Genomic DNA, 25,457 nt, shown 5'->3' with positions numbered 1-25,457 from the left:
TGTTTACTGCCACTTTATTTGTAATAACCACAAATTGGAAACAACCAAAATTTCCATCAACAAGAAAATGGATTATTAAGTTGTGGTATAAATCATACAACAGAATACTACACAGTAAAAAATGAACTGCTGCTACAGGCAACAACACGGATAACCTACAGACACAAAGTGAACAAAAGAGTACATATAATTACTACATTTACACGAATCTTTAGAACAGACAGAAGTAATTCACGGTGATAAAGGTCAGAATAGTGGTTATCTGTGTGTGGGAGGGGGGCACAGGGCACCTACTAGGGGTTAGAAATGTTCAGTCGACCTGGGTGATAGGTTCAAGGGTGTATATAAAAATCCACTGAGATGTACACTTAATATCTGCATTTTACTGAATGTAAGTTTCACCTCAATAAAAAAGAAAAAATATTTTGAGAGAAATTCTATAGAGACATATAGCTGTGTTTTAATTGGTTGTAATTGTCTTCAAAGTATTTCTGGGTCTCCTCCAATCCAAGGAAGGATTACTTGTTCCTCCGTGAACTTTGGTGTGGACGTGTGATTTGCTTTGGCCAATTAAAAGTGCTTTAAGGACCTGTAAGTGATTTGTCATACTTTTTTCATTTACCAAAATAAGCAACCATATCTTGGATGATACCTCTTGGTCAGCCTACATCTCAGAATCAGGACAACTCAGAGCAGAGAGCATCTTCCATAAAGGGTCACACATCAAATATTTTAGACTTTGTAGGCCAGAGACTCTCTTCACAACTCTGCCCCTGTAGAACAAAAGCAGCCAAAAACAATACAGAAACAAACGGGCAAGGCCATCTTCCAATAAAACTTTATTTACAGAAACAGGCAGCAGGACAGACTTTGTCCCTAGGCCATAGTTCATCAACCCCAGACTTAGAGCAAAGGCCCTAGCCAAGCTGCATGACAAAGGTTGTGTGAGACACTGAGATTTTGGTGGTTCTTACTGCATGGCAACCAAGTCCATTCTGATACAGAAATTGCTTCTGTTTTCAAAAAACCTAGCGTACTGAACATTCACTTAGATGGCAGGCATTCAGGAAACTGCTACTGCAAGATGGAGGAAATAACTTATGCAGGGGCAATGCATGTTACAGAGTGGTCAGACTGTCCCTTGAGAAAATCTGGAAGGCAGAATATCTATCCTTTATCAGAGAAAAAGAAAGACAAGGAAAAAAAATTTTTTTTGGTTACTGTCAGCCCCATTTGACAAAATACATAGGAAAGAGATGAACTCAGAAAAGAATTCATCAGTTTGCCAGCAGAAATACAAGGGAATAAAGAGAGTTCACAAACTCAAGTATTACTGGGTAGGAAGAAGCTGCTTCTCAACTAGAAAGAGATGAAAACAAGAAATCCTTTACTCCAAAGGTTGATTAAAACCCAGATTTGCAGCAAGGATCAAATCACTGGATGACTATCACACCTATTGTTTAAGATCTCTGAATGAGTGAATGGGCCTCAGACTCAAAGTCCAACTAAGAGTGTTAACGCTGGTAACTTCCTTAAATTGGAAAAAAATGGCTCTCCCACAAAGCCCGAAAGCCCAAGCTAGCCTAGAAACTGAGTTCAGAGAGACATGTGAACCAGAAAGCAGAGAGATACAGCAAATCTAGGAATTTACACATCATCTAAGTGTTACTTTTGTTTTACCTTCCTTGTGGAGGTGATGGCATTCTGCAGGTAGGAAAGCAAGTGAACTGAGTATCTAGTGACCAGAAGGGCTGAGTCATTCTTCTAATATTTTGTTAAATTTACTTACTTTAAAATCCCAGAAGAGCCAGAAATCATCTGTAAAGGAAAATAGCAAGTAAATAGTACGCCATTTTCTCCTAGGGTTGATGCTTACTAAAGCCAAATAGAAATTAACTCTTACGTAGCATTATCTTTTTCTGAACCTGAATGCCAAGTTTTTCAATTACTGAAGTACTGTTTTAGTCAACTAAATAGCTAGCTGTCCAATCTTTCTCATCCAGGTTCCTTTGCCAGATTTTTTTTTTAATTAAGACTTCTACATCAAGTAACTAAAGACAATATAACATCACGGATTTATGTTGAGTATACCCGACTTTACGACTTATGTTTATTAGGGCAAATTGCAAGCTAGCCACATGCCAAGCACTGAGCTAAATTCTACGAATACAATTCCCCAGCCACAAAGAACTTAGTTTCATTTCTTAATCTGTAATATGTGGGTAACAATTACCCGGCAAGCAGTTTACAGCAGGACCACTGTGAAGGTCAAATGAGACTATGAGAGGGCTTCAAAGATCGTAAAACACTACACTAGTATTTATTTATCCAAACATTTACTGAAATGTCAGGCATTGTGCTAAGCACTAGATAGAGCAGTGAGCAAGGCATACGGTCCCTGCCCTTATAAACCTTACAGCCTAGCAGTGATCAGTAAGAAAGAACAATAAAGTGCGCCCAGTCTATAGCTGAGGAAGAAGAGGCTATTTAGGGAGTGCACAGTAGGGGCACCTAGTTAGAGGGTATGCATCAAGGCATATAAACTGAAACCTGAAAGATGAACAGAAATTGTACGTTAATCTAAGAGCAATGGTGAAAGCAGGGGAGTGATACGATCAGATACATCTTTTGCAACAACCTGGCTGCAGTGTGGAAAGGGATCAAAACCAGAGAAAGGGAGACTAACGAGGAGGCTTGAGGTAGGCTGACAGCCTGAATTAGGATAGAAGTACTGGAGAATTGAGAAAAATTTAGGCAGTAGACTTAACAGAAAGGTTTTTGTGAGTGGATGTCATGGATGAAGAGGGAAAAGCTATGGATAACTCGGTTTGGGGCTTGGGCCAGGGCCACTGAACGGCTGGTAGTGGTGGTGCCATTTACTGAAAGAGGGATCATGAAACCAGGAGCAGGTTTGGGGACAAGATCAATGCCATATAGCGGTGCCTATGAGACAGCAAAGCGGACTTAAGTTAGCAGTGAGATATACAAATTAGGAAAGGTCTAGAAAGGAGATATGAATTTGGGAGTCATTTTCATAGAGCTGGCAACTGAAGCCGTGAAAGGAAATGAGATTGGCTAAGGAGATGACATAGAATAAGAGCTTAAAACAAAACATAAAAATCCCAAGGATACAGATATTTAAGAGAAACAGATGCCCGCAAAGAAGACCAAGAAAACATACTTGGAGATGGGATCTCCCTGAAGCCAAACTAAACAAGTACTTCAAGGAGGGTGGCCAGTGGTGTCAGAGAGGGTAGGAATATTGACAAGGACTTAGTGAGCTTGGTAGAGCAGTCTGGCAATACAGGAGAGTGGGGATACAGACAAATCTTTTAAGAAAACTACTAGGAATGGGAGATATAGGGACATACGAGTTTTCAAAAAATAGTACTTATTTTAAATGTATTCACTGATACAATAGGACCAGTAACAACTACTTTACAAAAAGAAGTTTTTTAAGACTGCCATGCAGTTACAGAATTACTTAGTACAGAAAACAGTAAAATACACACTTTTTTCTCCTTTTTTTTTTAAAACAACAAGACTAGTTTATAGCAAATTCTCTATTGTCCAAGATGAATTTTAAATCCTTGGCTTACATCTGTCCCACATTCAGCGACTAGTGTCTATATGGTGCCAACTAATTTTATTACTACCTTAAGCAAAATATATAGCAGAACTTCACAAAATGTACAAGGCCTCAGTATTTGAGGACCTGGGGTCAGAAAGCAGAAACAGCTTTCAGTCATTCTTTCAATAAAGCACTTGCCACGAAACAATACTCCAAACTCTTGGGAAATCACTGGTAGATTTTCTGTTGCTGTTTGGCTGTTTTTTCACTATGGTGTCTTTCCAGATATTTAAGCTTACTCCCTTTAACCAAAATCTCAACTTGACCATTCTTGTTAAAGATCTTATTTATACAGAATACTTGCTTTTCTGCCTTAAACTAATTATGCAAAACAGAACAGAGCCCTTTCATCTGATTCAATACCGACTGCTGACTTACACATGCTATTGTGAGCTACCAGAGCCTATCACGGCCTTTACTGCATCCTACCAGCCAAACTTGGAATGCTACAATTAGTCTCCCCATCAAGTACCGTCAGTTTTGCCCAACTTGCCCTTCCAGTTTTGCTTCTACCAGTAATTTGCCCTGTCCCTTGAAATAAGATCATCCACACTAGGGATCTACTGGCACTTTGGGAGGGGTAATTCACTGTGCCATGCTGTCCTCTGCACTGCTGGGGAGAGGGCAGGTCCTTCACACTTACAGAACCCCCCCAATAAATGTGACAACCGAAAGAGTCCCCTTTATGTTCCCTGACGTCCTCTGGAAGGAGGAGATACTGCCTCTGGCTGAGAACCACTGGCACAATTTTGTTTCTTGGGCTCTTATGGCATCTATTTTGATTGCTCAGGTTTTAGTTCCTTCTAAATTCTTGCTTGTATCCTGGTTACTTGAATTTGCTGAATTAGTGAGCAAAGAAACGTGTCACAGTAGCTAAGACAGGACTTGAGCGCTAGTTTTCAAACTGTTCTTGAGAGGATCTCTAAGCTGGGTCCTGCTTTTAAATCATTTCACATATTTGTCTTGACTGTAAGATTTCCTTTTCATGGTTAACATAAGCTTGAAAATTACTGCTTTAGCACAAAGCAGATGTCTCACTAGAAATATGGAAGTGCTACAACCTGTGAATAAAGCAGCTTCTCAAGAGTTAAACACTTCCATGTGCGCACTGTCTTAAATACACAATGTGCGGGAGTTTCAAATTCTATAATGAATCTGTTTTCAGTGGCAAACAAAATTTGGTACCGTATGACTTTAAAATGAAGGCTTTCCTTTAAGCAGGATTTCTTTATAGAGCTCTAACACCCATGCAGATAGGACAAACAAGCTAAAATACCTCACACCTCCTGATCCTGGGAGGTAAACATCTTTTTTCCTCATCCTTTCTGACAGGACCAAACTTCTGTCTAAAGTAGAAACAAGAACTACTAAGGGGCAACCCCTAAGGGTCTATACTTACCGTAGTCCTTTGGTAGGCAAGCTGATAAAACAGCACCCAACTGTGAAAAATTCAGGGGAAACCTCCAATAATTGGTTAGGCTGATCTCCAAACTGCAGGAAGCCTCCTTAACCAGCAATTTAAAAATAATTCTTGCTCCTCTGACTAAAATGTTATTTGATTATTTTCTCTATTAGTAATGTCATTATCGCTAGGGCAGGTGAGGGGGGAAGTGAGAGGGAGGGAATACGTCAATATTTACTTCAGACTCAGAAATATGTCTAAAAAAATAGTCTCAAACACTTTGATAGTTAGACAAAGTACCTCCACTGTATGAAAGGTCTTCCTTTTCAGAAACTTCTGCGCTTGCTAATGAGTTTCTGTAGGCTGGCTTGAACATACATTTAAGGACTGGATCATTTCAGACTATATGCATCAGAATTTTAACACTGTTAAAACAAGAGCAAAAATTTCTTCAGAACATCTTAAAAGCAGACTTCTAATTCAATTCACATTACTAGTAGTACACTTCTTTGAAAACAATTATATCATAAAAGCAAAGGATAATGACTTTGCCATTGAATTAAGTTTTTTAAAAAGTGTCTGCATGTTTCAGTCCCATGCTGCCTCTTGAGACGAAAAAAAATTTGTCTGAAGAATTTGACTTGTGATCAATTTGGATGAATAAATGTGGTGCTTTCTCACAATCCAAATTAATGAACGTGAAAATCAAACTCTTGCTTTTAGAACTGGATTTCTGTTGAGTGTTTCAATGTTGTACTACAAAAGTTCATGGATTTGGTTCATTTCTTCCTCTCACAAGATCATCCCAACGCGGTTCTATTTCAGTGGTGGCAATTCTAAACAGGGCGTGAAGTTGTTCGTCTGTCAACGGCTGGCTCAAAGTGTGCTGGTTTCGGGTTAAATACGAAAAAGCCTTTTCACAGATTTCGCTACTATCAAACAAGGATGCCACCTTACAGGCAACCCCTTTGATAATTGGGTAAGATTCAGCAGACAATCCAGCATAGAACTGCCCCAAGTCTTTGGTTCTGTATTCGTTCCAAAGGTTAGTATTCGCCTGAAGTTTCGTTAGCTCCACCTTTACTGAAATAGGTGCATACTCAGTTTTAAAGCTAAATGGATTTGCAAAAAGCTCTAAGTCCTTTTTAATGAACTTGAGGTCTTTGAAATGTCTCTCAAACTCTTTTTGGAGGCGACAGATCACCACCTGATACCTACCAGGTTCAAATATTTTTTCATCTTCTTTAAGATGCTCTTTAAGCTCATCAGTAACTTCTCTCAAGGCGGCAAAGTGTGTTAGATTGTTTTCCTCAATATGTCTCTGAAGTAAATTCAGCTTAACTTCAAAGGTACAAATATGGTCAAAGGCAGCAGCAGCAAAGACCTTACTAACTCTCAACAGTACACTGAGTTCTCGAAGGTGGTCCATAATATCCACCAAGAAGCCAAAATCACAAAGCCACTGCTTGTCTGTGAAGTGGATCGTGGTCGCCCCTATTGAAACCAAGAATGTTTTTATCTTTTTTCTTAAGGAAAATATTAGTTTTAAAGTTTTCCCTCTTCTAAGCCAATTGTTCAGGCAGCGTCCATTAACCCTTTCACCGTGCTCTGATTCAGACTCGGTTAGTAAAGCCTGAAATTCCGGTCGCCTAACGCCTCTGGTCTTAATCAAAACTATCCATTCAGATACGGCATTTATGACCTGATTAACATCCAAATCGTAGGAGCTCAACAGTTCCAAGTGAAGAAATCCTGAATAATGGATAACATTCCAACAGTTGGGGCTCACAGCCTTTTCTCTCATGTATGACACCAGTCCTGAGTTCTCACCAATCATCCTCAGAGTGTGAGTCGTGGTCAGTCCAACCATCCGCTGCAAGCTAAGCCCTGCCGTCTGCAGGGCCTCAAGGATTGCCGCCATGAGGGCACCAACACTGAAATAATGAGTCAGGTTGATTATGGTCAGAAGCTCTTCCTGCACCACCAAATCGTGGCCCACGCCGCGGACAAAGACCAGGAGGTAGTTCTCATAGGCCACAAAAGCCTGGTCGTCCAAGGCAAGGGAAAAGGCTTTAAAGTCCTTAGCCCGGTTAAAAAGCTGACTGCGTAGATTCTCGTGAATGTCCAGGACCCTTTGCCGCGTGATCTCCGGGGATAAATCAACGCCATTCAGAACGCTTACGTGATCGGGCAGTACGTCTCTCAGCATCACCTCCATGCACCGGTACACAAAGTCTCCCTCACCCCAGCCGCGACCCTTCAAGGCCAAGAGGCGGGCGACCACGAGGCCTGCACGAGCAGCTCTCTCCTCGGGAGTGAGCGGGGCGGCCTCGGGCAAGTCGCCCCGACGCAGACGCTCCACCAGGGCTTCGCGCTCGCCCTCCGACACATACCGCTCGTAGTAGCCGTGCTCGGCCTCGTAGTGCTGCCTGACGTCGGGTTCGCTGGCAGCGACGACGACGCGGCGACAGACCAGGCACAGGGCGCCTTCGCCCTCCGGAGGCTCCACCACCAGGTATCGCTGGGTCCACTCGGACCGGAACCCTCGAGACTCGTCGACTTCCATTTTGCTCCTCTTGGGCGTCATCCACATTTTACGAGGGGCCGCAGGAGCTGGGCCGACCTCGGCGAGGCCGCGAGGAGAGGGGAGGAGCAAGAGCGAGCCGCAAGCGCCTCCTCCGCTCTGCGCCAGATCACCTCAGCGCGGCACACCAACCTGCAGCTCCTGTGCCTCGGTCCCTATTGGCTGGAGATTTCGTTTTCCTCAGGCATGAGCCAATAGGAAGAGAGGACAGAGCTTTCTAGCGCGCAGACGCACATCCTTCCAGCTACTTGGTGGACCGAAGCCGCGTTAGGGAGGGACAAAGAGACCCGGAACCTACGGACTTTAGAAACTTGACTGGCATTCAAGCTGCCCAATCAGTAGCAAGCCCTGGTTCGGAAGTGGCGCTCCCTCTGGAGGGTAGGTTAAAACAGAGTCAGCTTCGTTGATGGAGGGACGTAGGCAGGAAGCCCTAAGGTGATTGGCTGAGGGCACTTCCGGCGGTCACCTCGCGGTAACCTGGGCTCCACTGGCGCCAAAATGTCGCTTGTAGCGGGAGTTATCCGGCGGCTGGACGAGACAGTGGTGAACCGAATCGCGGCAGGGGAAGTTATCCAGCGGCCGGCTAATGCCATCAAGGAAATGATTGAGAACTGGTACGAAAGGAGTCGCGCTGGGCTTCCTTAGAGGCCAGGATTTAACGGGCCGCTGCTCTGCATGGTGCGGACACGCCTCCCTGCCCTGAACGGAGGCGTGTACGGCGCATACTCACGGCAGCGGAGGCCGGGGGTCCTCTCTTCTCTCTTCTCGGGTTCCGTGTGTTCTCGATTGCCCTCGCGAGATTTTAGGGTTGTTGGCGCAAATAGAGGGCTGCACAGTGTTGTTTTAACGGTGCACTTAAATAAGAGAAATACTTTCAAAATTATACATGCAGAAGGTGCAGATTTTTAAATGTGTAAACATTTTATGTATTTAAAAAGGGAAAACAACTCCCCTCATCCTTCACAGGGGACCGTGTGTTATCAGTTGCTTGCTTATTCCAGAAGTCATCCATATACATTCAAAAGTGGAATTCATTTTGAGTTTTTTTCTAAGTGAATTGTCAGCATTTTAGGACAAGACGATGGACTTACGATTCACCTTGCGATCTTGATTGCCAAGTTAGTGACCTCACTTCGTGTTTTCCTGCCCTTTACTTTTTGTGAGGACACTTAGAAGATACCTGATTTTTATGGGAGTATTTCGTGAATTCTGAAGTTTAGAATTGTCCCACAAACGTTGTGGAGGAACAAGGTGAAAAACGTGGAAAGATGGGTGTAAACTGTAAACTTCAAAAAGGACAGATTCTCATAATGTGCCTAAACATTGTCAGATTCTTTGTAGTAAAATCCATTGATGCTAATAAAATCTATAAGTTAAAAGGAAAAAACATGCCCCAGCGAAGAATGGTAGATTTAACAGTGGGTCAGAAAGGACCACTGAAAGGAAGAAAGGGAATTAGAAGGAAGCCAAAGAACCTGGGAGTGATTTCTCCTTTTAACTTGATAACACATAGTTCGCAAAGGCTGGCTTTTGTTTCTGCAATGTTAGAATTAACTGACAGAACAATCTGGGTCTGTTATTGTACTGTGCCGAAATACTGTACAACAGAACTACACACATTAGCTCAGTGGCTTATAACTCTAAGCAGAGATTTTGTACGGGGTCCAGTTACGCTTTTTTTAATATGGAAGTCAAGATAACTAAGGACAACTTCAATTCAGGGGCTCTGGGGACAGGTATTTAATATTTCGGTAACATAACCTTACTTCTGTATAAAGGATTTTCTGTGTAAGGAGGAGTTAACTTCTCTTTCTCACACAGCCCCAGGCTGGATTTATTTTCTCAAGCTCTATAGGTGCCCTGTGCTCCTGGGTTATTCTTTGAAGGTATAGAAGATGTATTTGGCTTCTTAAAGCACTTTCTGCCAGTTTTTGTTTCTCCCAACATAAATATATTTGCTTAAAGAGAATAGTAGAAAAAAATGTAGAATTTTAAAATAACATTCTATAAGGGTCATTTAGGAACCTGAGGCTGAATAAAGTTTGAGTAACAGATGGTAGAATTAGTTGAGAAGCAGATAAGAAAGAAGCATGTGCTAAAAGGTCCCACTTCTAACTTCCCTTCCTTTCTTTCCTAGAGAAACCAACATGGTGCTGAATGTCTTATTGGAAATGATGGTTGCCCCCTCTGGCCCTCTCTTCCTTCTCCTTCTGTCACAACATGTCAACTGATAACAATGTAGTCACAGAGCCTGTAAAACAAAGGAAAAAACACATTTAATTTATCTGAAATTTGTTCTTATCTCTTGGCTCATATTAAAATCTGTGCATTAGAAGGGGAGGAGGGTAACAAAAATAAAATATGTGCATTAGAGTAGTTGTAGACTACTAAATTATTAATTTTTGTTTGATCTGCCAGTTTAGATGCAAAATCCACAAATATTCAAGTGGTTGTTAAAGAGGGAGGCCTGAAGTTGATTCAGATCCAAGACAATGGCACTGGGATCAGGGTAAGTAAAAACTCAGAGGAGAAGGATGTTTGTGTGCTTCGTGTGCTGCATCTGCAGGAAGTGGCAGCACTTTTTCTTGTTCTGGAAACTTTGGGCTTTTGTGCATGGAATTGTTTGAAAAATTCAGCACCAACAATAAATCTCCTGGGTACCTATTCCATGCTAGGCGCTGTTCAAGGGGATAAGGAGGTCACAGAGCAAGTTATGAGGCTGTTTAAAGGATGAGTGTTCTGGGCAGAGAGAACAATACCTGTAAAGGCCACAAAATGGAAGCTTGTCTGATATGTTTAAGAACCAGCAAGGAGGGAATGTGTCTAGAACAGGGTGGAAGAGTGGAAGAGGAACAGGAGTTGAGGTCTGAAGGATAAGCAGGCTGATCATGTAGGGCCTTATGGGACATTGTAAAATCTTTGGCTTTTTCTTTGGATAAGATGGGATACTATTAGAGTGTTTTGAGCAAAGAGGTGACATGGTTTGGCAAGTTTTGTAAGAACTCTTTTGTCTATGGTGTGGAAAATAGACTAGCAGGACAGGACAGAAGCATCGAGGAGGCTCTTGAAGCGATTCAGCAGAGGAGTGAGGGTGCCTTGGGCAAGTGTGGTCACAGTAGAGATGTAAGAAGCAGTGAGATTCTGGGTTGATTGTGAAGAACCAAGTTGTCAGAATTTGCTGGCGCAGGGTGTGAGAGAAAGAGGGATCAAGAGTGATTTCAAGGTTTTGGCTGTGCAAATAGAAAAAAAGAGTTGCCATTTGCTGATGGGAAAGGCTATGGAACAGACAAGTTTGGGAGAAGATGGGAAATTCATTTTTGGGTATGTTAAACTTAAGATGCTTGTTAGATGGATACAGATGTGAGTACCGGGTAGAGGTTTGGGATGATGACAGAAATTTGGTGTATTGCATTTTAATAGTGTTAAAAGCCATGAGAGTCACATGAAGAGATGCTCAACATGACTAGTCACTAGGGAAATACGAGTAAAAACCACAGTGAGACATCACTTGATATCCATTAGGATGGCTGTTATAATTAATTAATTAATACATAAAAACAAATATTGGCAAGGATGTTGAGAAATTGGAACCCTGTATGTTGCTGGTGGGAATATAAAATAGTGCAGCCACTGTGGAAAAATGGTATACTGATTCCTCACAAAATTAAGCAATTCCCATATGATTGCAATTCCACTTCTGGATACACACCCAAAAGAGTTGGAAGCCAGGTGTTGAAGAGATTTGTACACCCATGTTCATAGCAACATATTCATAATAGCCAAGAGGTGAAAGCAACCCAAGTATCAACAGATGAACGGATAAACAAAATGTGCTGGATACGTACAGTGGAATGTTAGTGTTACAAAGGAGTGAAATTCTGACCCATGCTACCACGTGGACAAATCTTGAAGACATTACGCTCAGTGAAATTAGCCCATCACAAAGGACAGTACTATATGATGCCACTTATATGAAGCACTTAGGGTAGTTAAATTCGTAGAATGAGAGAGTAGAATGGTGGTTGCCGTGGGCTTAGGGAAAGGAAAAATGGAGAGCTTTTGTTTAACCGGTACATTTTCAGTTTGGGGATGAAAGAGTTCTGGACATGGAATGTTGGTGGTTGCACGCCAGTGTGGATATACTTCATGCCACAGAGCTGTACACTTAAAAGATGGTTAAGGTGGTAAATTTGGTTACATATATTTTACTACAATTCAACATATCTATAAAATGTATTTATAGACTTTTAATAAAGAAGTTTTCTAATACAGTAATAATTTTTGTAAACTTTCTGAGACTGGATGAGATCATCAAAAGAGTGTGTGTAAGCAGAGCAGAGGTCTGGGGACAGAGTTGTGGGTTATCCACTGTCGGGGGAGTTGAGGGAAGCAGCAAACGAGACTGAGGAACCAGGCAACGAAGAGGACGGGGCGCCAGGGCCATGTGGGCTTCTGGATCCTGCTGATCTAGAACTCTTCCCCTAAAAGGGTTTTCTTCCTGGATTCAGTCAAGAGGGTAATTCAGAAATATTTGGGAAAATGAGTAACATAATTACTCATTTTTCTGTACTTTTTAGAAAGAAGATCTGGATATTGTGTGTGAGCGGTTCACCACAAGTAAACTGCAGTCCTTTGAGGATTTAGCTCACATCTCTACCTATGGCTTTCGGGGCGAGGTAAGCTGAGGATTAAAGAGACTTGGAAAACATCCTCCTGTGATGGTGGTTCTGCCATTTGTCAGCTTGTTTCTCAGCAGGTCAACCAGCCATGATACTTTTTAATTGATAAATATAAGCAAATGAGAACGGACTTAAATTCAGTGTGCCAAAACTGAGAATTGTTCATAAATACTTTATACACCATAAACTAGATACAGAGACACCCCCCCCCCACGTCTCTTGATGGAGAAAGGCAGCACCACCTACCAAGTTTTCTTGTCCAAAACTCAGATGTGAATCTGGTCAATACTTAGATCTAAGTACCAGTACAGAGAAGATACAGGGGACAAGGGAGCATGGTAAATGGTCCTGAGACTGGGAAACCACATGAGAAAAGACTTGTTTCCTTCAACAGGTAAACTGCAGAAGAAAAACGTAGAGAAGGGAGCAAGAACCTGTGGCTTAAAAAGAATTTGAGACACATTAACCAGCTCCAATGTACGGCTCTTACTCGGATCCTGATTTGTGCCAACTGTAACATTTTTTGAGACAGATATTTGAACACAGATTGGTTATCTGATGGTATTAAGGAGAAATTATTATCTCGGTATAAAAATAGCATCAATTTTGTTGTTGTTTTGAAACAGAGGTACTGGGGATTGAACCCAGGACCTCATGCATGCTAAGTATGCTCTCTACCACTGAGCTATACCCACCCCTCTCATGGTTTGCTTTCTTTTTCTTTCTTTCTTTCTTTCTTTCTTTCTTTCTTTCTTTCTTTCTTTCTTTCTTTCTTCTTTCTTCCTTTCTTCCTTTCTTCCTTTCTTCCTTTCTTCCTTTCTTCCTTTCTTCCTTTCTTCCTTCCTTCCTTCCTTTCTTCCTTTCTTCCTTTCTTTCTTTAAGTCCTTATATTTTAAGTTATATTCTGAAATATCTGTGAATGAAATTATGTGATGTATCATAGGAATATCTGATACAGAAAATGGATAAAAATATTTTTAAGATCAAAATAGGATCTTATATTTTTATGACAATACCCTATGGATATATTTTCATTCACTATGTATAGGCCTGCATAAATTTATAATGGCTGCATACTGTTCTGTTATATGTGTGTACTGTAGTCTATTTAAATGGTTTCCTGGTTAAGTGTTTATTCTTGACTTCTTAACTGCTTAATACTCTGATGAATATTCATGTATGTGTGTGTGTTTTGTTCAGTTATTTCCTTGGATAAAATTATAGAAATAATATTCATGAGTAAACACATGCATACTTTTAAAGCAGTTTATAGTTTCCTATTGCTGTCCCCCAGAATGACCACAACCTTAATGGTTTAAAACAACACAAATTTGTTATTACAGTTCTGGACATCAGAGGACATGGGTGTCACTGGGTCTCAGTGTACTAAAATCCACATGTGTTGGCGGGGCTGTATTCCTTTCCAGAAGCTCTGGGGAACCAGAGAAACTGGAGTAGTTATTAGTAGGGGAATGAGAGTGAAGCTGGAGGAGGGCAATGGAGCCAGTTACTTTTCATTTTAGGCCTTTCTGTAGTTTTTGAATTTTTTATCATATTTTACTTTCATTCAACTTTTTTTTTTAATTAAAAGGCAGCTGTGGCCCACTTACTGCAATTTAGATCAAACCTGGTTGGCCTCAAGCACCCTATGGCTCAGAGTGAGCCCCAGGTTGGTCCAGGTACGGGCAACATCAGACAGTATAACCTGAGGCTCCCCGGCTTTAAGTGTTTCCCCCGTCCGCCCTAGCAAAGCAGTGCCATTCCGACTTTGCAACTTCCTGAGTCAGTTCCTAAGCCGGTGACCTCCTGGAGCCTTAGTCCAGTTGTAGGGTATCTTTGGGGTTGTAATTAAACCGTGATTAAACAGGGAAGATTTATTGAGGGAATGCTGTGTGCCATCCATGGTTCTCAGCACTTTGTATGTATTAACGCTTTCACTCTTGACAGCTCTGCAAAGTAGCTTCTATTATTAGCACCCTGTTTTACATATGAGGAAACTGACACTGAGAGTTTAAGAAAGGTGACCAGAGCACACAGCTAGTAACCCCCTTCCCCATCACAGTGCCTGGGTTTCATTTTTATATGCTATGGTGTCCTTGTGAAAGAAGATACAGATTCCAGAGGGCTAGCAAACCAATCCTGATGTTAAGGGGAAAAGTGGTCATTTTTGTTTGTTTGTTTTCTTTTGTTTTGTCTTAATTGCATAATTTAAAATTTATGTTTCTAAATATATAATTGGTTACAGAAAACAGTTTTGAATAACACCATACAACCTTGTCTGTTTGGGGTGACTCCATTATCCATTTCTGAAGGCAAGCTTTGAAAATTGTTAGAAGACAAATTACTGAGAATATTAAATATGGCTGTAACTCTTCACCTGAGCACAGTTGCTGTTAAGGTTAACATTAATGCTTGGGTGTCTTTCCTTTTGGACTTTTATGTATATATAAATTTCCCTTGTTCTAATTATGCTACAGATTCAATTTGATATCCTCCTTTTTTTTTTTTTAATGTCATCAAAGTGAGTGAGCAAAGTGAGTGTCATTTGTTAATACAAAACAGAAGCGGCAATTTAGATAACTTCTCCCTTATGATGTGACAGTGGTGACCCAGTGATGGGTTTTTCCTTCCCTCCGTGTTCTTTTCTTCCATAGGCTTTGGCCAGCATAAGCCATGTGGCTCACGTCACCATTACAACCAAAACAACCGATGGGAAGTGCGCATACAGGTACAGTGCTGTCTTCTGCTCTGCGTATGTATTCATCATGAAATGTGTTTTTGCCTGCGTCTCAAAGTAATCCTGTCTAAACACCAGGGTTATCTCTTTTGGCTGAGATCTTAGGTAAAACTTTTCTCCTCCCTTTGCATTAGTTGATAATCCACGGGAACGATTATAGGTAATAATCTTACTTCATGGACTCCTAAAAGGTAATGGATTACAAGTGCCAGCAAGATTCCTGTTTGTTTATTTTTTTAATTGTGCTTTTCTGTTCTTCTTCTTTTTTTAATTCTTATTTTTTATTGAAGTGTAGTCAATTTACAGTGTTAGTTTCAGGTATACAGCAAAGCGATTATTAAGTTATACATATACATACATATATATGTATGTGTGTTTTCAGATTCTTTTCCATTATGTGTTATTACAAGAAATTGAATTTAGTTCCCTGTGCTATACAGAAGGTCCGTGTTGTTTATCTATGATATATATATATAGTGATCACACCTCGGTTTTTATAAGCTCTGGCCATTAACTAGTGGAAGACAAGGATTCATGCCAAAAAAGAGAATTTATTTTATCATACAGATTGTTAGTTAATATAGAAAATGACTTCAGCAAACGGCAGTTCTGCCTTTTTCTCAGTCTTTAACAGACAAACGTGAAGTTTTGGAAGGTGGAGCATTTCAGAGTGTATAGCACTGATGCTGGTGGGGGTTGACTTGGTGCAAATTATAGTAGCCCTCAGATTGATTTGATTGATCCCTTCTCACAAACTGGGGAGACCCTTGTTGGTGAATGTCTTCCTACATAGCCTGGGACACAAGTTCCATTTCTTCTGGGGTGTTATGTCCCTCTAGTGGCTCCCCTTCCATGGTAGGATGGAATCTAGAGTCATCACCGTGGCAACCAGCACCCTCCTGATGTGCTCACCTTTCCAGCTTCTCCCCTCCACACATCCTTATCTGCCACATAGTCTAAAGCTTCTATACTTTTGTTTATGTTTTTCCCTTCCTGGATGGTTTTCTCTGCTCTCTCCACCTGAAACTGGTCCACTCTAGAGCCCAGGTGAATTGTCATCTCTTCTGTGACACTTTCCCCCACCCCTATCCCAGACTGGATGTTTTCCTTTTCCAGATCACTTAGCGCGTTGTTCTGCACTGCAGGTAAAAGTCTGTGCCCTCACTAAGTCAAGAGTTTTCCTAGGCCTTTCTTTATTACCAGGGCTTCTGTAGGCCTTATTCGTGGTAGCCCCTCAAGTAAATGATTGCAGCATTACTGAAAACATTTTACTGTCATCTTAGGCATTGGCAAAACTATTGTTCCTAGCTCAGAATTCAGGAACTAAAAAGCAATGTTTGCTAAAAGAACAGGGATTCCCCCCTCCTTTTGTATCCAATTAGAATAGTTGTGGAAGTGGCAAAATAAAGAGGAAAATGGTAATTAAGTCAATATGCAACATAGCTATATTTTAGTCTATCATTAATGTAATTTCAGTTTTTACCCTCTAGAGGAGGTACTGGGGATTGAACCTAGAACCTCGTGCATGCTAAGCGTGCACTCTACCACTTGAGCTATAGGAGAGCTCCCCAGTTTTTACCCTTTAGATAAGTATTCTACCTCTATTAGGTATTAATCATCTCTTATATTTTCTGATTAGAGCACAATACTCAGATGGAAAGCTGAAAGCACCTCCCAAACCATGTGCAGGCAATCAAGGGACCCAGATCACGGTGAGAATGGTACACAGGACGGGAAATTATTGAAAAAGAGCTTTGTATGAATAGTGAAATAAAAACCAAAATTGTCTCTGAGTTCTCAAAGTATTAATAAAATGAATTTGTACTAGGTCATAGAAATCCCAAGATACCACCCTGTAAGGAAGAGAAATGATTGTTGGCTCTTGTGGCATGGCAGGCTGCTCACCACATCCTAATTTTTAAGAGACTGGGAGATTCTTCTACTGAGATGGCAGAAATCGGTGGTGGGGTAGCTGGCATTGAAAGAACCTTAAGCTTGTCTCCAGAAAACATCAGTCAGAGTTTGAGCCTTGATACTCAGTGGTTGTGTATCCAGAGGAAAGTTATTTAATGCCTCTTAATCTCACTTGCTCATCTGTCAGAGAATAATGGAGTGAAAAATACCTGTCCACTCACTCAAAGGATGTTGGAGTGACACGATTGTATCATTAGTCAGGAGAAGGTCTGTTGCGCTGCCTTATTTCTATGGTGCCATGTTTGGTCTCTTCCCATTCCAAGCACGCCACTGCCGTGTTAACGCATCCCACCCCTCCGCCCCAGCCTTGGCCAGAGCACGTCTCGTCGAAGGCTCTAACCCCTGGGCTTGATGGGCAGGCAGCGGCAGAAATGAATGTGTACTTCACAGTGCATGTTAAGGGGAATACTGTACCAGGGTGACCACAGTGTGATTTCCAAGAACCCCTAGAAGATTTGAGAAATTTTATAATTACTCTTAGTGTGAAAACTATTTCTGAATACCATGTGGTATTAAAATTATTTGTGAGTTTATGTTTGCCCCACTAACTCTTGTGCTATCCTGGGCAGTACTGTGCTTTATTTGTCTTCGTATTCCCAGCACAAGGCAAAGAGCCTGATGTAGAGAGAGCCCCCAGTACCTAGCTGACAAGTCAGAGTGAAGTGGGAGGCAAGAAAATACCCTTTTATTTCTTTTGTTAAGGCTGCTTACAACTGCGTTGGTGGTAAATATAGTTGGATTCTCTGCCTTAAGACCCAGCTTAATTTCTTTATACTTCTGTGGATTTACAAGAAAAATCAATCTTCTGTTCAGGTGGAGGACCTTTTTTACAACATATCCACGAGGAGGAAAGCTTTAAAAAATCCAAGTGAAGAGTATGGAAAAATTTTGGAAGTTGTTGGCAGGTACCTTCCAGAATCTGGGCGTGGGTCTCTGAATCAGTCTCTCACCAAAGAAATGTGTTCCAGTGCTTAGAAACTGAGAATGGTTGCTGAGCTAGGTAAATAGCAATACTAGCCTACAAATCATTTCTGGTCAAGGTTTAGCCACCAATTCTAGCTTCTCCCCCATGTCCCCAGAAGAGAGCAGTTGGTCTCTGTATCAGTGAGGGTTCTTCTGTGGTGGGCAGCAGAAACTGACTGTAACTAACTTGAGTCGTAAAGAAATTTATTGAAAGGTTAAGACCGACTCACCAAGTGGAAAGTGTGGACAGCTGCTCCTTGAGGAGAACCAGAAGCAGGGTGGCTTCAGGGGTTTGATGTAGTGACCCTGTCCCACCTGTTTCCATTGCTTTCCTGACTCTACTCAAGAGTCTTTCCCAGGAGAGTACATCTCATTGGTGTACATGATAGTCCCCTCAGCACATACCCACGTCTCGAGAAGATTTCTCGATTGGCAGTCTGCATCTATCAAGTGGAATGGGGAGGAGGTAGTGACCCGGAGGAGGACTTGGGGCTGTTAACAGGAGAAGGGACACAGGGCAGTTGAAAACAGCATTATGTCCAGGAGAGACTGTCTGCTAATACAGTGGCCCCAGCATGGCTCTCTGAGCCTGCATGTCCTTGAATTGTAGCAGAGCTGTGTTAACTGTTTCTCAGTATTGATAAAAAATCTAAAATCTGTTAAACATTTGCCTCTAATAGAAAGGAACAGACTTATACATCAAGTTCTCTGCTTTTTTCCCCTGGAATCATATAAATCAGTATCAGATGTTAATTATCTCCTGGAAGTAGAGGAGTTCTAGTTGGCTGTTTGGGTTCTAGGTGTGGTAAGTGAGTTAATTGTTAATGAGTAAGTGCATTTTACTAGACACAATCCTTCAGTTCGTGGGGCCCACGAGGGAGAAGCAGTAAATGTAAATGACAGCCAGCTGAGAAAAGGCTGGGCCATACTGAACACGACCTTGGGTGGAGGATGAAGCCGGTGTGGTGGGAGAGTGGGGGGGCTCTGAGAGAGAATAACAGAGCGCAGGGGGTGTTCAGGCTACGTTCTCAAGATGTTCTTGAGGCAACCCAGACCTTCTGAGTTTGTGAAAATAAAACTAGGCGAGGAGGAGATGGTATTGAAATAACCCTGAGTCTAGCCAGCGACGTACAGGGGCAAAATGGAACCCTGGCTTTGTTCAGTTCTGCCACATTTAGCATTGGTATCTCCATGCAGTCTCTGCTGGCCTATTTCCCTATGGACAAATTATGATATTTGAAGGTATTTTTGTTTGTTTATATCTTTGTTCAGACCACTTAATTCCACCAATTTTTATAACTAAAAGGGGGCTCTGACATGTACTGTGCCTTGGCCAGTCTTTTTACTGTCTTGTTTTTTCTTTGCCAGGTATGCAATACACAATTCAGGCATTAGTTTCTCAGTGAAAAAAGTAAGTTCTTGATTTACAGGGGATGGTTATGTGTTACAAGAGCAAAAGGACTTTTGATCGTTGGCCGGGGAGGCAAGGTTATGGTGTCTCAGTCAGCACGGTGAGACAGTAAGCTGGATCTCCTGTTGTGTTCATCAGCAAGGTGAGACGGCGACTGACGTCAGAACACTGCCCGGTGCCACGACCGTGGACAACATTCGCTCCATCTTTGGAAATGCTGTTAGCCGGTATGTTGATAACTTTTTAAACTCCTCTGCATTCCATCCCATTATTTAGGGATCTGTCCAGATAACATCTGCCTTAAAAGTTTGCTTTAATTGAACATGCAGGTTTGTGGGCATGCTTCAGATCACTTCGGGTATCAGTGCTTCTTGGGTGCACATCATCTCCCAGATGCTCTGGCTATAAATCAGTGCATTCTCTCTAGGTCTCTGTCTTCAGAATATTTGTAGTGTAGAGGAGTGCTCCCTCTTTTTCTTGTATTTTCATTATCTTCACTTTAGGGTTGCATGCATTATCATTTGGTAGTTAGTAATTACCTCCCATTTTTCAGGCTTTGTGCCAGAAGTTAAGGATATAAAGACAAAGAAAATATTTCTGCCCTTAAAGACCTTCCTGTCTGGTGGTGAGCAGATTAGTGTTACCAAATCCTCGTTGTCAAGGAAAACCCTAAGTGGGAAGATTGCTTGCATTATAGCTTTCTCGATACTCCCCTCTGCGGGGGAAAATGCAGACTACATCCCAGATCTGTAGTTTAATCTCAGGACTTCGCAAGACCCAGAGTGCCTGTGTCATAATCTGAGTTGAAGAATACTAAGGGCCTTCTGTGTGCCAGGCATGCCCTGGACGCTGGGGTACACAGATGAATGACATAGCCACTGACTTCCCTTTTTCTAATAACCCATAGGCAGGAGCAGTAGTCCCAGAATCCAGTTTTCTACTTGGAAGGACAGATTACTCTTTGAACAAGACCAGGTTCCTAACTAGGGAACAGTTTGCTTTCAGTTACCCTTTTCTTATTAATTGTTAAGAAATTGTGGTTTTTTTTTTTCTCAGTTGTGCTCTCAGAATGAAGAGAAAGCTCTATTGTACAGTGAAACTTTTAAGGACCTCTTGACCAAATTTTAAGACTCAGAATTAGTTATTATGAAATTCCTGGGGACTATAAGAGATTGGCAGCTCCATGGAGCAGCAGTTCCCAAAACATGTTTCCAGAACACCAGCCTCTTGAGACATTTTGGGCAGAGAGGGTTTGCTGGTTCACTGTGTGGGGGCAGGAAGCTCTGGAGCTGTACCGCCTGCTCAGAGACTCGCGGCACACACATCATTCACTGCCTGAAAAGCTTCCACTATCCAGCCCACAAGTGCCTAATGGGTGCCTGCTGTCTGCTGGGTGCTGTGCTGTATGGTAGAGATACGTAGTAGGGAATGAAGCAGAAACGAGTCATACCCTTGGAGGACTCATATTCTAGTTGGAGACCCAAGAAAGAATTATGCTGTTCTGTGCATTACTGACTGTGCTGGATGCCTCAGAGGAAAAGCATAAGGTAGAGGGATCCCTTGGTGGTCAGGGACAGGGACTCACAGAAGATTTGAGGAAGTGAGCGCTGAGATCCTAGGGATAAGGTGGAATTAACTCACCAGCAATAGAAATTTACGGGGCAGAGGGACAAGCCCTCGGGGAGGCCTTCAGGCAGAAATGAATGTGGCTTGTGTGAGGACCTCCTTTCACCTGTCAGTCTCCTCTCGTGGTGCTTGTCAGCAAGTAAGGGCTTCAGCAGAGACAAGTTCTTTGGACTCTCACCTTGGGCTCCTAGTTACTAAGATACATAGAAGTTTCAGCAAAATAAGTTCTCAGAGCCTGGACTCGCCGTGTCCCAGCAGTTACAGCAGTGCTTGGCTAGTAGCATGAGGGCTTGAAAACACTGCCTAGTGGGGTAGGTGGATGGATGGTTGGACAGATGGTGGATGAGTGGTTGGACAGACAGATGGGCGAGCTCAGAGGACCTCAGTAAACCAAGTCTTCAGGGTCCTCGTTTGGCAGAGTTGGTGTATGAGAAGGAGCCCTAATTTTTCCAACTCTGATTCTTTAGAATGTTTGGATTGTCCAGTTTTTTCAAAAGCCTCAAAATTTCTCTTTTTTCCAACCAGAGAATTGATAGAAGTGAGATGTGAGGATAAAACCCTCGCCTTCAGAATGAATGGCTACATATCCAATGCAAACTACTCAGTGAAGAAGTGTATCTTCTTACTGTTCATCAACCGTAAGTGAGAAAGAGCCAAGTGGGGACGTCTGTGCACAGGGACCTTTGGGGTACCATGGAAGTATTCCTCATTCACAGGTGTGATCATACCCAGGGAAACCTCACACCAAAATGTGGTTTAATTAGGAAGTATTTATAATTCCTCCCCTAAATCCACGCAGCCCTCCCACCTGTGCTCATTGCTGGCTCACAGTTGTGGAGTCTGGCTCTTGCCTCTGAGGGGGAGCCCAGGAGAGGGCATCCCAGGCCCCTGTGAGCCAGACCCACCCCTCATCTGCTGCCGTCAGCGCCTTCCCAGCAGGCCCCGGACAGATCTTTGTTCTTTCCCGAGATCAAGGGCCACATTTGGAAATTACACAACAGGGCAACAGGGAGAGGGGCCTTCAGGTGCAGGCAGTTTTTTGTTTTTTTTTTTTTTGAATGTACTAAATGCCACTGAGTTCATTTTAAAATGGTTAGTTTCTAAATTGTGAATTTCACCTCAGTAGATTATTTCAATTAAAAAAATGATGGAGAAAAAATAAAGTACATTTACTGTATAGCACAGGGAACTGTATTCAATATCTTGTAATAAACTATAATGAAAAAGAATAAAAAATATAGATATATATTAAAAAAAAAGAAATTAGCTGATAGCTTTATGGGTGCTCCCTTGTAACTGACTCTGTTTATCTCTTGCTGCCTTTAGAATTCTCTTTTTATGTTTAACTTTTGCTATTTTAATTATAATATGTCTTGATGTGGGTCTGTTTTGGCTTATCTTGTTTGGGACCCTCTGTGCTTCCTGTACCTGGATATGTTTCCTTCTTTAGGTTTGGGAAGTTTTCAGCCATAATTTCTTCAAATACATTTTTGATCCTCTTTTTTCTTTCTTCTCCTTCTGGGATCCCTATTTGCATATGTTGGCACCCTTTATGTTATTCCATAGGGGTGGAGGGTATAGCTCAAGTAGTAGAGTGCGTGCCTCGCGTGCATGAGGTCCTGGGTTCAATTGCCAGTACTTCCTCTAAAAAATAAGTAAATAAACCTAATTACCCCCCCCACCAAAAAAATTTTTTTTAAATGATATATTACTGTTAAAGTGAAGAAAGGAAATGCTAGGCCCTTTGAGATTTTTCTTTTTAAAGAATGAGTTATTTACAGCACAAAGAGCAGGACTAGAAATCAGGAGGAAATAAACTCAAATCGATTTGGAGTTTCCTCAGATTCCTTTCCAAGCTTTCTCTGCTGACATAGTGTTGAAATGATTGCTACCTATTAAGTAAATACTGCTTTGCATTCTGCTGCTTTTTGCTTAACTGCACATTGCGTGGTCTTGAGAGACAGTGACAGGGCAGCAGTCCCAACACCATCTGACTCAAGTTTTTCCTTTTCATCCAGAAACACACCACCTCATTCCATTTGTTCATTTCTTACCGTTTTTAATCGTATGGGTCCTTTACCTTTATTGTTTAATTTGTATTTTTTTTAATTTTTGTTTTGTGTGATTGCTATTGGAAATGACATATTCTCCCGCCTTCCACTTATAGTGATAACCAGCTAGAGATGTCCCAAATTAAGCATATTTTACAGCAGTTGTTCAAAGCAATGTGGAAACAGTGAAGAGGGAGACAATATTCTGCAGACACATTCTGTTAAACTGACTTATTGGCAAGGTCTTTTCCCACTTCATTAGGAAGGACTTGAGCCTGACGTGCAGCAAAGCTTACTTTAATCAAAGTTCAGAAAATGTTTTTCATTTATTTTTTTCCCCTAACCATGAAGAGAAACTGCTTTGTAACACACATGTTGGCTATAGAATAGACAAGCAGAAATCAGAGTAAGTGCCGTCTGGGTGGCTCACTCCCATGCCTCTGGTGGGGCTTTTTACCACACCAGCTCTGCGTTAACATTAGCTAATCTGGTCATGATGCCAAGTTCCCAGTAGCAGAGAGACGGCAGGCTCTTATGTGTGTCATCCAGTTATCTCACACTGGCCAGGCTCACTCAGATGATAGGAACAAAGAACACTCCTTTGGCATGTCTCAAGTTCAGAAATCTCAGCAGAGACACTCCAGCTGTCCTTTGTCAGGTTACACAGCCCAGTGACATTACTGAGGCGGCTGTGGATGTATGAGCACTCCTTGTTGATAGAATTACGGTCTCTCTTCTCATTGGGAATGAAAAAATGTGACATATCCCTGGCTGCACCAACGCAGGACGACAGATCATCAGCAGGTCATCCGTCTGGGGAGAAAGGAGAGCTGTGGTTGTCTGAAAATAGATCTTCCTCTGATTTTAGCCTTGTATCTCCCAGCTTTCGTCATTTTCCACCCCCTCAAGCCTGCCTCATTTCCTAAATTACCCTCAGTGTGTGTTCAGTTATTTGTCCCACCTGAAATGCCTGGAAAACATGCTCTTCCCCATAAGTACTCCATTTGTCTGCCCCCCCCACCCCATCGGGGCTCCCTAAGCTGAGGTAGCTGCTCCCTCTCCTCATCACTCAGCACACGCGTCTCCCTCATGGTCCTTCCACCGTGAGTTGGAATTAGTTTATCCACCAGCGTTTGTCTCCCAGCTCGTAGCACACATGGTAGGTCTCCAGGATGGATTTGCAGAATGAAAAGTCTGAGCAAGGGCACGTGGTCCACCTGGGCTGGCTGGGGAAAGGGGGTGGGGGGCAAGTTGACTGTCCTGTTGTACCTCTGCTGCTCGGGTGAGACGAGAGTCCCCAGGGAGAAGCTGGGGAGTCGTGACGTAGAGGGGGCCCTTCCTCCCTGGGGGACTGATGTGGCTGTCACTCCAGAGACATTCTTCTTGAGCTGATTTCATGGTATGTGTGAATGTGTACCTGCCATCTCACCTCTCGGGACAGATCTGGGCTAATTGCTTTCCCTTTTACATTTTTTTTATTTATTTTTTTAATTGCAGTATAGTTGATTTACAATGTTGTATTAGTTGCTGGTGCCTTTTATTTTTTAGATCGTCTGGTAGAGTCACCTTCCTTAAGAAAAGCCATAGAAACAGTGTATGCTGCATATTTGCCCAAAAATACGCACCCGTTCCTGTACCTCAGGTAATGCAGCACCAAACTCCTCGCCCAAGACTCACAAGGAAGAGAAATTCTGTCCAGCTGTCTCCTTTGAAAGAGATGGACTTGCTAATTAGCCCAGTCAGAGTGTATCCCTTACCCCACTGGCAAAAGATATTCGTCCCTTTCTACAGGGGAAAGGCAGAGTTCTCCTTTATTTATTCACTCCTGCCACAGAATCTGACCGAGGGCCTCCCTTGTGCCAGGGGCTGTGTCAGTGAAACAAAGCTGAATAACATGGCTTGTCCCTGAGCCACGCAGAACCTGCCTGAACCTGGCAAACAAACCGTTCGTCTTGAGGGTCCATCCAGGGCCCTCTACCAACAAAGCCTCACACTGCAGAACTCCACTGTCAGAGCCAGCAGTGAAGTATGATGGATTTGGAGCTCAGCCAGCAAGTTGGTAGTTGGTACAGCCTCCAGCCTGACTTTTGTGCTCCAGTTTAATGATAGAAGTTCTCTCACATATTTTCATTTTTTTTTTAATTGAAGTATAATCAGTTATAATGTGTCCGTTTCTGGTGTACAGCATAACTCATGCTTTGATCTACATGTAATACTGAACAGTCAATAGGGGATAGGTTCGTGACCACGATCTGGAAAAGTTAAGCACCTTGCCCTGGGTTATGTAATAAGAAATTCCACATGATGGTAATAACTGCTAATGTATAATAAACTGCCTGGTACATGCAAAGTGCTTTACACGAATTGAATCCCCACCATGTGTTATGTTCAGTTCACAG

General features: G+C 42.2%; 2 protein-coding genes across 9 annotated transcripts in view; one reads left to right on the top strand and one right to left on the bottom strand.

The window, feature by feature from the left end:
* Positions 1-7,747, bottom strand: EPM2AIP1 (EPM2A interacting protein 1). Of its 2 annotated transcripts, none has more exons than XM_032459268.1 (2): positions 5,031-7,747; positions 1-1,818 (listed from the first exon to the last, which is right to left on the bottom strand). In XM_032459268.1, exon 1 carries the CDS (start codon positions 7,624-7,626, stop codon positions 5,800-5,802), a length of 1,827 nt encoding a protein of 608 aa, XP_032315159.1. In that variant the 5' UTR covers positions 7,627-7,747; the 3' UTR covers positions 1-1,818; positions 5,031-5,799. The 2 variants fall into 2 exon arrangements, with proteins under 2 accessions (XP_032315159.1, XP_006195909.2); XM_006195847.3 differs by having other exon boundaries at positions 5,334-7,747.
* A 277-nt stretch (positions 7,748-8,024) lies between these two features.
* Positions 8,025-25,457, top strand: part of MLH1 (mutL homolog 1) — a 45,128-nt gene continuing 27,695 nt past the window's right edge. For 3 of the 7 annotated variants that reach the window (XR_004312381.1, XR_004312383.1, XR_004312382.1), the window contains exons 1-10: positions 8,071-8,231; positions 10,036-10,126; positions 12,195-12,293; positions 14,951-15,024; positions 16,673-16,745; positions 17,821-17,912; positions 19,339-19,381; positions 19,520-19,608; positions 21,533-21,645; positions 24,607-24,700. Coding sequence is in view for 4 of the 7 variants with exons in the window: in XM_006188351.2 (XP_006188413.1) it covers positions 8,116-8,231; positions 10,036-10,126; positions 12,195-12,293; positions 14,951-15,024; positions 16,673-16,745; positions 17,821-17,912; positions 19,339-19,381; positions 19,520-19,608; positions 21,533-21,645; positions 24,607-24,700 (884 nt within the window). In the remaining 3 variants the exon portion in view is untranslated. Of the gene's footprint in view, positions 8,232-10,035; positions 10,127-12,194; positions 12,294-14,950; positions 15,025-16,672; positions 16,746-17,820; positions 17,913-19,338; positions 19,382-19,519; positions 19,609-21,532; positions 21,646-24,606; positions 24,701-25,457 lie in introns of all 7 variants that reach the window. The other 4 variants (XM_014562304.2, XM_006188351.2, XM_032459245.1 and 1 more) reach the window with 4 other exon arrangements.

The sequence above is a fragment of the Camelus ferus genome, chromosome 17 (genome assembly GCF_009834535.1).
Source record: "Camelus ferus isolate YT-003-E chromosome 17, BCGSAC_Cfer_1.0, whole genome shotgun sequence".
In the NCBI taxonomy this organism is placed as follows: domain Eukaryota; kingdom Metazoa; phylum Chordata; class Mammalia; order Artiodactyla; family Camelidae; genus Camelus; species Camelus ferus.
This window is presented reverse-complemented; position numbering and strand designations above follow the sequence as displayed.